The sequence below is a fragment of the Ascidiella aspersa genome, chromosome 6, assembly GCF_963924565.1.
Source record: "Ascidiella aspersa chromosome 6, kaAscAspe10.2, whole genome shotgun sequence".
Classification (NCBI taxonomy): Eukaryota; Metazoa; Chordata; class Ascidiacea; order Phlebobranchia; family Ascidiidae; genus Ascidiella; species Ascidiella aspersa.
The window spans coordinates 31707818-31724444 of NC_139452.1; the positions used below are offsets into that span (position 1 = coordinate 31707818).

The window sequence follows — 16627 nt, forward strand, 5'->3', positions numbered from 1 at the left end:
TGAAAACATTTTGTACAGTTTTAACTTCTGCATTAAACTATGTCTGGAGACCAATGTTATGTTATTTTCCATTATATAATGCCGACTTATTGTTACAGGAAATAGTTAAAACTAGCCAAAGCAACATAAAAAAAAATCATTTCTCCCAACTGCTGCAAAATGCTGAAAAGAACAGATATAAGAACATACATTCTTGTAAGTTTCACATTATAATTGTTAATTTATGGGTTACTTCACTTAACTTTGAAACTCTAATTCTTTTGGGTTGCCATTCTTATTCTTTTAACTTGTGAATGTAATTGTTGTTGTAATTCTATTAAACAGCTTTACCTTTGCACTCTACAATAACTTTACACATAACATTTAGTGGTAATGTTTTTTTAAATAGAAGTGTAAGTGCTACAGAGCTAGAAATGACATACTTTTGTTATTATCACAGTTGACCATGCAAGAGTTGTACTCGGAGGGCAAGAACAGGACGATTACATAAACGCTTCTTTTATCGAGGTAAAGTTTGTCACTTTAAGTTAATTGTGGCAATTGTCGGACACCACAAAATTTATATTATAGTTGTTGCTATCATTTAATGTGAAAAATCCAGCAAACTACGATTGAAAATAATCGATTGCAGGACTTAAAAAACAATTTTTCTGCATAGTTTTTAAAATTCTTTATAAAAACAGCATTAAATATGTTTAACAATTTAAAGGAAACCACATTTCAACATTATAGAGCAGTATACAAACTACCAAAAAATTGTAATATATTATTTTTAATCAGGGATATTCAGAGAAGAATAAGTTCATAGCATCTCAAGGCCCCAAGCCAAACACTATGGGTGATTTCTGGCTGATGGTTTGGCAACAAAATGCTTCAATCATCGTAATGCTGACTGGAATAAAAGAAAGGAACAAGGTTTGGTGAAAACAACTTTGCTTTATTGATTTCATAGCTTTGTATATAAACATTTTATGTTATACTAGAACTAGATTGTGTTTTACAAAGAAGGCTACTTTGCTTTTCATAGAAGTGTGTGTTTAGGATTTTTCAAGGCGTCTTAGGGGATATAAACTAATTTGCAAAAAATGTATTCTTGTCTAACTAATAACAAACACCAAGAGATATTATAAACTTTTGGCATTCTTATAAATTTGCAGTTTTATAACTTATAGAAGGCTGTTTTTATTACTATGGCAATATATACCAAATGAAATGAATGTTAGACTTCCCATAGACCTTTAGAACAAAGTCAGACAATTAAAATACATATTTTGAAATGCCTCAAAATATAAGCTACTTGTATAACTACAGCAGTTTCAACTAGGGCTATTTTTAAATTGTTACAGTCTTTTGAAATTTCTTAAGAGGTCACTGAACAAAACTTTTACAATGAGCTTTAAAATTGTGTTTCAACAAACAGTGCTAAATAGAGCTAAAAATCAACAACATTACTTCAGTGGTTAATGCTTGGTAATAAATTCATATGAATTATAAAAAAATAAATAACAAAATATAACATTTCGGGTTAATAGCTGCCTAATTTATGTGTTTTTAGGCAAAATGTGCCAAATACTGGCCGGATCCTGGAACTAGTGTCCAACATGGAAAGATTAAAGTTACTTGTGATGAGGAAATTATTTTGGGAGGAATCATGAAAAGAAAACTAAGCATCAGCAATGACAAGGTTTTGACAAATTGAATATTGACTTAACTTATAAAAAAGTTAAAAAAAAATTGTTAAATGAAAATTTCAAGACACCAAAATTTTTCTTTTACCTCAGGACTTTCATTATATATAAAGTATGTACAAATTATTTGTTTTTTCAGAATGTTTATTTTTAATAACCTAAATGTTTGTTAGTAGTGTTTTTTATATATTTTGTTTTAATCTATGTAAAAAAACATATGAATCAGGTTGATTTTATTGATTTGTGTTTTTTTTATAAAATAGAGTAACCTATAGTCTTAAAACTAATATCTAAATTGTGTAGTTTATTGTTTTAATGGCAGGTATATATAAAAAGAAGTACTAAAAATATTTTGTTTACAAAAAAAAACTTATGCAAAAATTGTGTTATTCAAATTACTGCACCATGGCCAAACGAAACCACCTTAAAATATCATGTATTTTTAAATGAACCTAAATTGTTTTATACCAATGTAATGTTTATTATTGCAGAAAACACAAAAGGTTACTCAGTTTCTGCAAACAACATTGTGTGTTCTTAAATCAGTAATACCCTGCAATTTCATTCCCTGCTTAAGCCACAGTGTCTTATTACTTTCAGGAAACGCGTAACGTGACTCAGTTCCAATACACAACCTGGCCCGACCATGGAATTCCAACTACAACTTCAAACATGGTTTACTTGAGGAGAATGGTGGAAGAAAAACACGACAAACAAGCTTCTATTGTGGTCCATTGCAGGTAAAAATGTTTGAGATTTATTTAGAGAAATCTTGAAGGATTTCAATGAAAAAAATTAATTTCCTAAATATATAATAAAGTTTTCTTGGTTATTATAAATTTGTCCTAGCAAAACTTGTACAACCTTAAATTAATCATGTACAAAAAACTTAATATTTTGCCAAGGAAAGCTACTATAGTTCCAATATAATGTTCCTAGACTTTAACACTGTGTTTAGACAGCAAAGAAATAATATTATGAAGGTTTGACTAAGCTTGAAATAACAGAAGTGTTTTTTAAGCTTGCGTACAAAAACAACAAAGATTTCTATATTGGTTTGCGTTGCACCAAATATGTATCTCTAACCTTTTAAAGAAATCTTTTTTTAATCCACTCAACAGTATGATATTACCACTAGACATACCCTTTTTGCGTCGTGTTTCATTTACCATTCGTCCTGGAGTTTATATATTTGTAATACTCAAGGGTGCCAAAATATATGTGAGAATATTTAGGAATCTGATTTTTGCTCAACTCTTACATATTTTTTTTATAACGATTGGAGTAAAATAAATCCGAATATAACTTCTTATTCGTTGTGTAGAGTTGTTGTGTGTTGTTCCAGTTCCGTTTATATTTTCATTGCAGGTGAAAATGTTTCTGTGAATTATTTAGAGAAATCTGTAAAAATCTTAATGGTAAAACTGTAAGATGTCAAAAATAGTGCATTTTTGGGGCTTTGATGAAATTCAGTCCTAGTTAAACCTGTTCAAACTTAAATTAATCATGCACAGAGAAAACTTAATATTTTGCCAAAGAAAGAATATTTAGCATAACATTTTCCAATTATAACCTTTTCCAACAGCATTTTCTCTTGCAAATAATAATAATGCTACCTGCCGGTAAAGTGTGATAAGGGTAAATTGGGTCAGGCCTTATAACGGCAATGAAATGCCCACCGGCTTGTTTTATTTTTGCAGAGTTGGAGATCAAACAGTTTTAACAGTTTCCATATTTTTCATTTTCGACTTGTTAATTTTCAGTAATTGACTTTAAGAATTAAAAATAATGATCCTAATTTAATGGAAAATATTTTAGTATGACACATTTATTGCAATTTTAGGAATTAAAAAAACAATTGTTTCATTTATTAGCTGATTTTTAATAAATATTCCTTAAAGCTTAACAAACCAACCCTCTGACACTCATTGCACCAACCCTTATACGTGCACTTACACTTTGCTGGATTGTATTAGGTCAATTTTTCAAATCCTAAATTTGTACAATATTTACGATCACGGATACAAAGAAGTTGTATATAAAAAATAAATCTTTTTATGATTTGCAGAAAATATCAATGACAAAAATTACTTTAAATGTTATTTTTGACAATTATAGAAAATGTTTAAACTGATTCCAATATATTTTTAGCAGGCTTTTCAAAAATGATCCTAATTTAATGTTTCATTGAATTTCAAAAGTTAAGTTTGAAACAAACTTGTTTAAAACCCTAAAACAAGACACAGGTCCCAAAACTTTTTTGTTAAATGTTGGACTTCGCGTGAACCCTCACTTAATATTTTTAAACTACACAAAACAAAACATGTGTGATCTTTCAAACACCGTGCATAACATGTTCACAAACTCTGTCAAAACATTTACAATGCAAAGAATAATATGTAATTCCTAAAATAACATTATGAAAGTTTGGCCAAGCTTAGACACATAACTAGTTTGCACTTTGGTTTGTGTTGTGCAAAAAATATATATTTGCCATTTTTAATAAATCTGCTTTCTTAATTCACTAATCAGTGTTATAATGCAGCTAGTCTTGCTTATCAGTTTTTTGTTCTGTGGTGTAATTAGTGCTAGTGCCGGGTTTGGCTGTACAGGAATTATCACATTTCATTGTTTGTTTATTGTCATTAATTAATATTTAATGTTTTTCTACTGGCATTAGTATTGGTACTAATGTTAAAACACCGCTAGTGATAGAGCCGGTTATATTATCTAGGTATTTATCACATTTTATTGATTTGTTTTCTTAATATTTTTAACTGTTTTGTGCTATAATTAATAATAGTAAACATTGTTACATACCTCTAGTTCTGTAGTTGGTTGTATTTATAGGTATTTATCACATTTTAATGTTTTTTGGTATAATTCATATCGTTTAACTTTGTCAAATACCATTGTTGGTTGTAACTGTCACAGTACTTTCAATATTCTGTTTTAATTATTATTGTTCAACATTGTCATATACGTCTAGTGCTGGAGTGAGTTATGTAATAGTATATACAAATTTATCACATTTTATTGTTTTTTACTGTTATTAACATTGCCATATACCTCTAGTGCTGGAGTGGGTCGTACTGGAACTTACATCGCGATGGACGTTTCATTTGATCAACTCGACGCAGAAGAAAATGTTGAAATTGCCCGAACTGTAATCAAGATGAGGGAAAACAGGACGGAAATGGTTCAGACTCTGGTAAGATTATACTTTTTGTGGCACTAACAGAACATATAGAGACAAAGGATGTGCGATACTTGACACTTTTTCGACACTAGTACCAGATAATTTAGATAAAACAGGGCAAGGAAACAGGCAAAAGTTTCAATTTTTCTATTAGAGACAATTATTATTTTTCTATTACACAACTTTATGCATTAAATCTTAAACACTGTTATCATTTTTTTTTATTGTTTGGCTTCAATCATTTGGCTACTAAAAATATTCTTATTTTAGTATAGCAATAAAATATATAGATTGGTTCAAAATTATTTAAGGTTTTTAATTTTTCTTCAAAATTTTTTCAATTTAAATCAGCACTTAGATAAAAAGTTGCAATCCCTTGGATTTCGAAGTGGAAAATCAAAGCAAAAACTTCCTTTTTTTATTATTCCAGCAACAATATGTCTTCATCCACAAGCTTATAATGGAACATGAAATGTTTCCGGCAAGTGATCGGACAACAACCGAACTATCGGATCTCACTGAAGATGATTTGTAAGTGATTCATATAATAACTCCAATGCGTTAATAGCAGTTTTGCCAGCAAGGCAATTTGAAATGAGTTAAGTCTCAGTCGAGTCATTTGAAAAATGACTTAAGTCCAAGTCAAGTGATACATCTAATAACTCCTAAGTGTGTACTTAGGTAGTTGTTTCTACACAAATATCTGTTCAATGGTTAGACAACAACCAAATTATCAGATCTCACTAAAAGCTGTGTTGTAAATTAAGCTTCCATTTTAAATACAGAATTTAAAGCTGGTTTAAAATGCAACATTTAAAAGTAACTAATCCATGACGTTTAAACATATTTTTGCTGCCAGGCTTTGTATGAGGGTTTTTTAGACAAAAACTATAGATCGATGGTCAAAATGTAGTTAAATATCACTGGAATAAAAAAAGTAATTTATTTTATATTTCAGACCCAAAATTAGCATTGAAGAGTTTAACTTACTTCAACAGATTCAGTCACAATCAAAAGGTAATTATTGTAGTTAGTAAATACCAGTTGTTAAATTGGCAAATTTAAAATTTATCTTACAGTAATTTCTCATTTATGCTTCTAGATAAAGCAACAAACTTGCCTGAAAGGAGCACAATGATACAGGTAAGGTACAAATGTATTCCTTATAACTACAGTGCATTTATGCTGAATATTAACCCAGCTACTACTAGGCTGGTGTCAGTGGCAATTACGTACCAAATTAAGTATGACAATAACTTCATAGGATATTTTTAGACTGTTTTACTTTTTTGTATTTTTTACCTGTGTTTCTATTACAAATAACAACATTATTGCCTGTAGTTATTATTAATATGGTGTATTTTTGCTGAATATTAACCTAGGCAATGCTAGGCTGGTTTTAGTGCTAATTCAAAACCAAAATGACTATGATAATGTTGTCATTCGGTATGGTATTAGACTGTTATACTTTTTGTAATTATTTTTGTTAATTAAAGTGGTATTGTTCTTTAGTTTCTATCCAACTACAAACTGCTGTACTCTAAATCGTCCATTTTTGCTAAAAACTACCAATAATGGACTAGTGTAATGCTGCGTATGTCTATTAAAAAAATTAACATACAGATGCCAAGTGGTGGTATCGTTAACGTCCAAAACTAGGGTGGTATTGGTGCCGGTCTGATATAATTGACTATTATAATGACGTCATTCGGTATTGCTACAGGTGTTTATACTTTTTGCTAAAAATATTAGGTACCGGTATGTATATAGAAGTATAATATTAAGCCTGTTTTGTCACAATAAAAATGCTTTAGTTTTAAGCAAATAAGCATTAAGTTAGAATATTCCCAGCCTACATTTTTTTAGCTTAGATTACATGCAAGTGGGTATAAACTTAAAAATTTAATTATAACTATTTTTGGCTGGGTAATTAACAAGGGTTGTTTATATTGATTTATGATAATGAAAGTATATGATGTTAGGTTTCTGAAGTTTTTGATGTTAGGTTTCTGAATTTCCAGAGCTTGTTTATTTTAGTTTTTTTACTTATATCACCATGGGTATACCCTTTAAATCTTACCTATCAGTGTTTTAGACTTGTGTTTCAATTATCAGCTGTTGTTGATGTTGATATATACATTTCTTATGGTAAAAGTGTATGATGTTAGGTTTCTGAATTTTAAAGTATCATTAACAAATTACATGAAGTAATATCAGTGACAAAATGCTTTATGGCTTTAAAATTTTGTGTTTTTTTTGTATTTTAATTCCCAGGGCGACAGCTGTTCTACAACCTTTATTGCATCACAATCACCTTCTAGTGACAGACAAGCAGAGTTCTGGAAGTCAATGATTTATCAGCGAGTCAACACTGTTGTGTGTTTGGAGGTTAGTTGTTGTGGGTAAAAATAAAGACAAAGTTGTTTTTATAATATAATGTACAAAGCGAATGGTAAAATATTTTTATTTCTTATTTTTTTACATATTTATTTTGTCAAGTTCTTACAATTTTGTTTAATGTCCTTGGTAATCAAGCTTGAAGGTATAAGTACAAAAAATAGTTTATTCTATTTTTTTTTTCTTTATGAATTTGGTGCTAAGAAATGTTATTTTGCATGGACTTGGTGTTTGTTTTAATTGCAATAAATTATTAGTCAATAAAACTTGGCTTTCAAACAAATAGTTTGGTTATGGAATGTTTTGTATTTTTTAATTTTGACACTTTTGTTTACATTTTGTTTTTCTCACAACTTTACTTCATGCTTTTGGTAATCAAGGATTTATTTAATTGCAAAAGATTGGTCAATGAACCACGCCTTAAATAATTGGTTTGTTGATTGACAGTTTAATATAATATTAAAAAAGAATTGCTTGGTGGCTTGTAGAGCATGGGTTAATTTTGAAAGGTAAGAATTCATAACTTAAGAAATGATTAGCGGAAAAACATTAAATTATCTAACACATAGTTTCACATGCATTCAAACTAATATAGACAAACCACTGACTCATAAATTCAATGGCATTAAGTTTTCCTTTTATATCTTACCATGCGGTTGTGAATAATGGTCTTGGGTCAAACCCTGGGTATCAATCGTTCACTATTTCACTTTCCAATGAAACTTTCAGAGATACAAATAACTATTATGGCATAAAGTATTTCCGAATCGTTTTAAAAATAGATAAATATCTTGAATTAATCAACTGTTATAGCTTTGATACTTTCATTGAAATGACAAATCAATGATTGTAAAATATTTTATATAACAATACATATTTGTGTGATTTTTTAAGACAATAAAGAAAAGTATTTGTTGTCTTTTTTACTTGATAAAGTTTAATCTGCAAAGTTGTTAAAATTTCTGTAAAAAATCTTTCTCTCTGTACAGCTTTACCCAGCTGACCTAATTCTGACGGGAGAAATATTCTGTCTAACCATAATTTATTGTGCAACTTTTTTGAGCCAATAAGGCAAAGTTTTTATTGACTTGTTATACTTTAATAATCCAAATGTTTTAAATATTTATTTCTGTACAGCCTTATGAAGCTGACATTATTACTACAAGTGGAGGTGAAATGGTGGATTTTGGAGATGTGAAACTCACAATTAATTCAACGAATGATCGAGGAAGTTTTGTTGAGAGAACTGTGAAAGTGGAGATGACGTCACCACTTAAGGTGGAGCTTTGCGACAATCTAAATATAACAATAAAATCCATGGAGTTGTTATTCAAGCTTTAACATTGGTCATATAACCTAAACCATGCTGAATATAATTGAATGAATACTGAGAAACATTTTCAGCATTTTTAAACAATGTTGCTTTAAAACCTTGTTTTTTAAAACTTGATTTAAATTTTTATAGTTCAAAATTACCACAGCATGTAATGTTGTCTGCCTATAGTTCCGCATGCTTTAAAACATGATTTTTTCAAACTTAAATTAAACTTTCATAGTTAATAATTGTATAGTCCATTATGCCTTAAAATTGGAAACTATTGTTCATGTTTCTGTAATTTCTTTGATTGCAAATTCTGTCTTTTTTTCTCTGGAATTAGTTACTTCTTTGCAACACAATACACCGTTTTTTTTAGTAATTTTAATAAAAATATTAAAGCCATAATATTGGATAGTTACTTCTGTTTTAAAGTGTTTTATGTGATAATGTGTACTTAAACTATTGAACAACCATAACATCCAAAATGCTGCTATTTAAATCACATGTTATTTTAGCCGGTGTGTTTTCACCAACAGGACAAAATTGATGTGAAGTACCTGGTTCTGAACACCTGGAAAAATGTCAACGTCCCTCCAAGGTCAAAGTTGATGTTGGAGCTGATGGATGAGGTTCAAAGGTCGCAAGGGGGTCCACAAGGTGGCAGTAAAGTGATGGTTCAATGCAGGTAAATACACAAGGTGGCAGTAAAGTGATGGTTCAATGCAGGTAAATACACAAGGTGGCAGTATAGTCGGGTTCTGGACTCAACAAAGCTAATTTTAATTTTATTTGACCTGAGTCGGACTCTGAACTTGTGGAATAAGTTGTAAAGGTTGAATAACATATTGTGGAAAATTTTTCAACCAAGTATTGCTGTGGATGAATTATATGACACCTCTTTGAGGAGGGGATTGCTGTACACTTTGATTAAGTAAATGCTAGGAATGTAGGCTGCAGATTCATAACCCGACTCAGGACTTAAAATTGTACATTTACCGGAGCCGGTCTCTGTTTGTTATTACCCGACTCGCCGATTTAAACAAAGGCCAGTTGTTGGTAAATCTCTACATTTAAATACGACTCTAAACAGCGACAAAAACCAGGATGCTGTATATGCCTGACACACAGTATTGCAAACAAGTCATTTTGAAATGACTCAAGTCCCAGTCAAGTCATTTCCAAAAACGTAATTTGCAAAATTTAAAAAAATAGAACCTGCCAATTTAAAAAAACTGCTTACATGAAATAAACTAGAAATTGTAGTCCCTCAATGCCTTAAAACTACAATGTTATTTGTTTACTTCACCTGTTGTTCAAAATATCAATGTTTTCAGCGATGGACCGGCACCTTCATTGCTCTGATAAACATTCTGGAAAGATTGAAATCTCAGAATAAAGTCGATGTTTTAAGAACCGTGAAAGATCTGAGGGACCTGAGACCAAACATGGCGGACAACCTGGTTAGTTAGACAATTGGTAATCCAGTGTTTCTCAACCTTTTTCACGGCAGCCCAAGTTTTAAACGTTAAGCACAAAAGTCTTGAAGATCTGATTCTTTCCACTAAACTCTTAAGCGAAAAAAACATAAGACGTAATGAAGTTAAAATTTAATTAAAATAAACACTTCTTCATGTTGTTTATGTAATTTATTTCAAATTTGGAAAAATCTTTTTTAGAACCAAACTTAATAAATCTGAGAAACCTTGGATTAACACCTTGGAACAGTTTATTGTCACTTAAATATGTTTCCTTGTTGTACGATACCATTCCAAAGAGCCATTTGAACTTATGTTAGTTGCTATATTATTATAGATAACCTGTTAAGATAAATAAAATAGCATGCATATATTTATCGTTATTTAAAAAAATTGTTCAACAAAAAAGTTCAATCTGGTTTATACCTTTAAACCTAGTTTATTCTGATATAGCAACAACAAATATTTTGTGTGAATATGCCTAAGACCCAATAACTTGTGTTTTTCACCAGGAATGCTACAAGTTCATATACTTGGTGATCATGGAGTATCTTTCTTCGTTCAACACTTATGCAAACTACAAATAGGAACCAGAACAATTGCACTTCAAACTATTACTTTTAATTTTTTATCCTTGTTTTTTCACTGAACTTTTTATATTTCTTATTTATCAACTGAGCTTTTGGTTGCTTTGGTTTTTATTTTTTGATGAAGAGATGAATTAACAGAACACACAGTGCTTAATATTTTTGCAGGGTCTTTAACGGGCTGAATATTTATTACGACTTCTCAGCAATATGTTGAAATTAATGTAAAATCACTATGCACATAAACAGGTTAAAAAATTAAAAACAAGGTTTTTCTAAAACTACCAGTTTACAGTTTTTGTTTAAAAGAATTTAAGAAAATGACAAAATTATGTAAGCGCAACATTGCCACCAAACGTCACAGTCACAAAAAACAAATAGAAAGATATGTTTGGTTTGCGCATGCACAGAACATCACCAACAATAACAACGGCAAAATTTAAATCTCCGAAAAAACTCAATGGTTATTATCTCGGCTGGGTTGGTCAGTGTTTTGTTTTCGTTTATTGTATGCATTGTTGCCCAAAGATTTTTTCCCACTCCATAATGTAATAAGTAACAACAAGAAGGCATATTCATTAAACAAACAAAAAATACAATGAACAGCCAACTGTTTTTCATTTCAGAAAAATACAGTTTAGGTTTAAGATAAGTTGGTTATGTTTCCTATGATATACAATATAATGGTAATACTCTTATCCAAAGAAAATTTCTGCCCTAAATAAACCTAAATAAAAGCCTTTTAAAACTGCAGTGTTTTTTGATTGTTTTAAAAGTCATCCAATTGAATGCCTTTTCCTGAATAAACACTAATCTAGAAAGTTTTGATTTAAAATTTCAACCAAATTTTGTTTCACGGACAAAATTATTTTATTTAAAAGAAATAAAATGTTGAATAAAGAGTCTTTATAATTTAAAAATCATTCCTGCTAAAACTTTATTTATCATTTGCTTTGGGCCCCCCAATGGCATAAATTAGGAAGCATATAATATGAAATAATACAGCATTTAAAATACACTAATAAACTTTAAAAACATAATGTTGAAAATCCACATTAGCTTTTAACATTCCAAAATACCCTGATATTTTTGCAATTACAGCAAAAAAATTAAAAACTTAGGAGACGTTGTTTTTGTTTAGAACTTTGCAGTAAAACTTTTTGTTAAATACTTTTGATTTCTATGCATTCATGTATGGATCCTCCATTTCCAATGCATTCGGTTTAGCTCTTTGTGGAAACTCTGCAAATATAAAGAAACATGCATTTGATAACAAACAATATTTTAATGGCTGTTTTACTTGTAAGTAAATAGTTGCGCAACTTTTATTGTTTTGTAATAAAAACAACAGCTACATCAGGGGTTCTTAACCTTTTTAACACGGACCCCTAAAGAAATTTCCGCTGTGTCAAAAACAAATTTTTAGAGTTGACGTCATAAATTTAAGCCACAATGCAAATAGACAGAAATCTTCTGTTTTCGAAAAGTGTGAAACGAACCTTAACTATATAGATTACTTTTTAAATAAAGCATTAAAACTTTAATTAGGCTTTCATGGACCCCTAAAGCTATTTCACGGACCCCAAAGGGATCTATGGACCCCAGTTTATGAATCCTTAGACTACAGCAACTGACAATAAAGTCATTATTACCAAGATGTTTTGTCTAATGTTGGATGTTATTGCCAGTTCATGGTAGTTGTATGATTTAGGTGATACTTTTAAACTCAATTTGCATTTCTTTAATCTGAAACATTCACAAATAATTTGTGATTCAACCTAAAAAAGGCCATTTTTAAAAAGCTTGCCAATTTTATCAATAAATTTTGAATGGCGCTTTATACCAGGGTTGTGTAGTCGGTTAAAAATAATCAGAGTCCGACTCTGGCCAAATGTCCTGAGTCCGGCTGCGAGCCTGTATTTCTCCCATTTACGTAACTAAAATAAGGTGGATATTCGGCAATCCTCTCATACGGTTGTCATATAGCACATTCCCCCATAATATGTGGTTGGAAAAGATTCCACCATATGCTGTTTCACCTTTGCAATTTACAGTTGGCGGCAATATCAGCTTTGTAGTATGGTACTGACATGCACAATCTGGGTCAATTTAAAGAGCTTTTACATCTTATCATATTGTTTAGCATTTTGTAATAAGATGTGTAATCCCCATGATGCTGCCATTTCTGTTTGTAACATACTTTATTGTAGACAATTTGTGTTTAGGTTGTGTCAGGTATGAAGTTATTTACCATTTCTTTGGACGTTAACAGATGGTGAAGATGATGCCATGGAAACCGTTTTCCTGTGAATTAAAGGTTTGTAGCTTTCAGTACTTTGAAACTTCTATTGACCAAACATTATAAAGTCAACACACACTAGTTGGTAACATTTTAATATTATAGCGCAACTTACTTTTTTAAAGAATATATGATTCCTAGAAGTGCAATAATGATTGCCACGGAAATGGCAGATATACTTCCAACAGCTGCATATAATGAGTCGGAATCTGTGTTTGGATAATAAAGTACAATATTAACTATGCTACACTGAATGTATTTGAAATCACCTTGCCAGAGGTGGGCAATGGTTCGCTAGTCAGATCCCACCAACGCAAATCATCCGTCCCTCGACCTATTTTACTCAGAACGAGGCCATTTCTCATATTTTTTGGGTTATTTTAACTATATAAAAGCAATTTTTTTTCGTTTTACGCAAATCTTGTTCTTGTAGAATGTGTTAACTCAGATATACTGACAATGTCTATATTTCTTTTTAACATGTTTATAAAGTGTCTGGCCTAAACACTAGCAGTGGTGATCCATTTTGCAGTTACAATTCTAACAATTGGTATTTGTTTTTACTATATATTGCAGTAATTATGTCAAGACTGAGTAGGAAAATGGTTCCAAAACAGTGTTACATTAAAGATTGTTAAGTGTTGCACGAAACTTTATAACTTAAAAATATTGTGTTACATTAAAGATTGTTAAGTGTTGCAAAAAAAAATATTTCTATAACAAACAAATCAGGCCAGTATGTGAAACTTGATATTACAAGCATCAAACTTAAGTAGATATAGTACTGAGAATAAAACACAGTAAAAAAAATCAAAAAGTACTTTACACAGTTGATGAAACCCTTAGTTATGTGTGTTTTATTATTAGATTTCACTTGACAACTTGTTAAAAGGAAAATATTTATTGTAATTTTTTATATATATTGCTACATACTCTAGTGACATAAACAATTTTTCTAAAAATAGATGTATAAAGTATCTTAAAATATATTCATACTGTTAACAAAAAAATTTTTCGATTTACTTTTGTCATCTTATTTTTGCTGTTTGTTTCTTTTCCAAAAATAAAATACATCTTAATTCTTACTTTTCACGCAGATGCTTTTGTTTGTGTAGCTTGGCGCAAGGCAGGATCCATTCACAGAAACAAACTCATTCTTGTCGTTGCATGAAACATCAGTTAAATCTTTGATCTACAATACAAGGAACAATATCAACCAGGTATGTCTGATACATTTTATTCCAAAATCAATTCCTAATATTCTGGACAAAAAGTGTCACAATCTTATTGGATGCCCTATGAAGTTATTACTATGCCCTAACAAGCAAAATAGATAATATTAAATGATTAAAGGGCAATTTTATCCAGTTTATTGAGCCAAATGTACATTTTAGTCTGATCCCAATGCCTGTTATTTTTGACAAAAAGTGTCACAATCTTATTACACCAAATTACCTTATTACTATGCTTAATTTAAATATTTATTTATTGAGCCAAATGTCGCTTTTAAGAAGTTTAGTTTCATGGGTGTTCTAGTATTTTTGTATAAATTTACCTTTTAAGGTAAAAATCGTTGCCGTAAATTATTATATTAAATTTGACACTGATACCACCATAATCTCAGACAGGTATCGATACTAATACTTGTTATCGGGAATTGGCTCCGATCCGATATTGTTGAAAATACTTAGTGGTAACACAAATTAAGATGAATCAAGGAAACATAACGTTTTTCAATTAAAAAGTAATTTTACATATATTCTTACTGTAAAAACAACTTTTCCTCCACCCATATGATCTTTAAGGTCAATTGTAATCTTTCCATCCACTTTTGTTGCTTGGATATGAGTTGTACGGTTCACGGAGCTTTGTCCGACAATCTAAGTTCAATTATAAAATATATTTGCTGTATTATTGTTGAAAGTTAAGAAAATACAAAGTAAAACAGATCGCTGTTTTTGTCTGTCAACTTGCTTTAGGCGAGAATAACAAAAACAAACTAGATATGAGGTTTGAACCCACAACCTTATACCTGCTCTACCAACTGAACTAGGAAGGCTAAGAGGGGAGAAAAGCCCATATAAACGTAGGTCTTATTTTAAACGTTTCGGATAAATTTTATCTATTTTACCCGAAATGTTTAAAATGATGCCTACTTCAGTGTGGGCTTTGATGTTTTTACTAATTCTAAACCGTAGCTTTTTTGCTTGCCGTTTCTTGACAAACTCACAACCTCAGTTATACGGGATTGTCAATATACCAGCTTTACAGTGGCTTCAAAAAACAGTTTCAGCTCCTTATCTCTTATAACAGTAACCAAAAACCCCACTGAGTTATGTTATTGAAGTGTTGGTAAATACCATAAGCCTTACACATATGTTTATACAGTTCAGGTCATTATACTGTTTAGTTTAAGTTTTTATTGTGACTAAAAAACAAGTAGAGTAAAATAATAATGCTTACAATGTATGAAGTATTTTCACTGCTGTTGTTATTGTAATGAACTTGTATAACACAATGCATTGGCGTAACAACTTTTGCTCCAACTACTCTTGTTGATATTTTTGTGGCTGTTGTAAACTCCAAAGTTGATTCAATTGTAAAGTTTGAACATCCAGTAAATATTGCCGAGGCCTGTTTAAAGTTTATAAAAAGTGAATGCTTTAAGTATAGGACTTTTGTTTCTTACTCTACCTTAATTCAGTAATCAGCTGCGTTTTGAAGTAAATTGAAATTGATTTGTAAATTATATGGATGACGTTGGCTCACAGATTCCCAATTTTTGGTCTTGATTTTAGTCTGGAAATAAAAACACGGGGTTGATGATTGTAGTAAGAAAGATTAATGTGGTGGGCAAGAGTTTATAGAAAACGATGCTGGTCTAGAATCTTACCACATTCCCAGGGTTTAGATTGCTAACATTATTTGGGTTTGGGTGCAATATAGCGTTTGGGTTTGCGTGGGTCAAGTATTAATTATATTTATTCTCTCATATTTATTTATTTCTTGCGATTTCCATTATAACAGCTCGTTTTGTTACTTTAAATAAGTGGTAGGATTCTAGACCAGCGCCCAGAAAACCTTTGCCATATTAAACTCTAATCTGTGTAAATAAACTTTATGGCCTTTGGTTCTTTATATAGCAGAAAAGGTAATGTAATAATACAAAATTTTAAATTTATTTTTGATAACTTAAATTGTGAATGAAAATAATCTCTCCTACCTCAATTTCAACTTTGTAGCCCTCAGTTTGTGCTAAGTTGGCAAAAGTCTGTGGCCATTTGATTGTTCCAGATGTCATGTTGCATTTTGGTTTGTGGACTTCTGGTTTAACTTTCCACAAAGCAAAAAAGTTTTGAATATACCGTTGCTGCCAGGCATTGTATCAATTATAAAGGGGGTTCTTCTGACAAATATGTATTGAGTGCCGAAGTTTTGATTAGGTAATCTTCTTTAGGGAAATAAACTTGTAACTTTATTTTGTTCAGAAGCGGCAATTAGAAAGCTGCAGTTGGTTATCGCGTTCTCCCTTTATTCATGCCTTGTTTCTTTTTTTCGCCTCGTTTTGCCACCTTGGTTTTTCGTTTTTTGGCTCATTGTATATATACTCTTCTGTAAAGTTACAAGTTTATTTCCCTGAAGAAGATTACCCAAATCCCCCTTT

At 30.6% G+C, this 16627-nt stretch overlaps 1 protein-coding gene across 1 annotated transcript; it reads right to left on the minus strand.

Annotated features, from left to right (window-relative positions):
- Positions 1-10821: 10821 nt before the first annotated feature.
- LOC146141296 (uncharacterized) lies at positions 10822-16264 on the minus strand. The gene is made up of 7 exons (XM_083392874.1): positions 16187-16264; positions 15427-15597; positions 14730-14843; positions 14050-14155; positions 13079-13172; positions 12916-12968; positions 10822-11906 (listed from the first exon to the last, which is right to left on the minus strand). The coding sequence occupies exons 1-7, from the start codon at positions 16262-16264 to the stop codon at positions 11845-11847; spliced, it is 678 nt and encodes a 225-aa protein (XP_083249000.1). The 3' UTR covers positions 10822-11844.
- Positions 16265-16627: the final 363 nt, after the last annotated feature.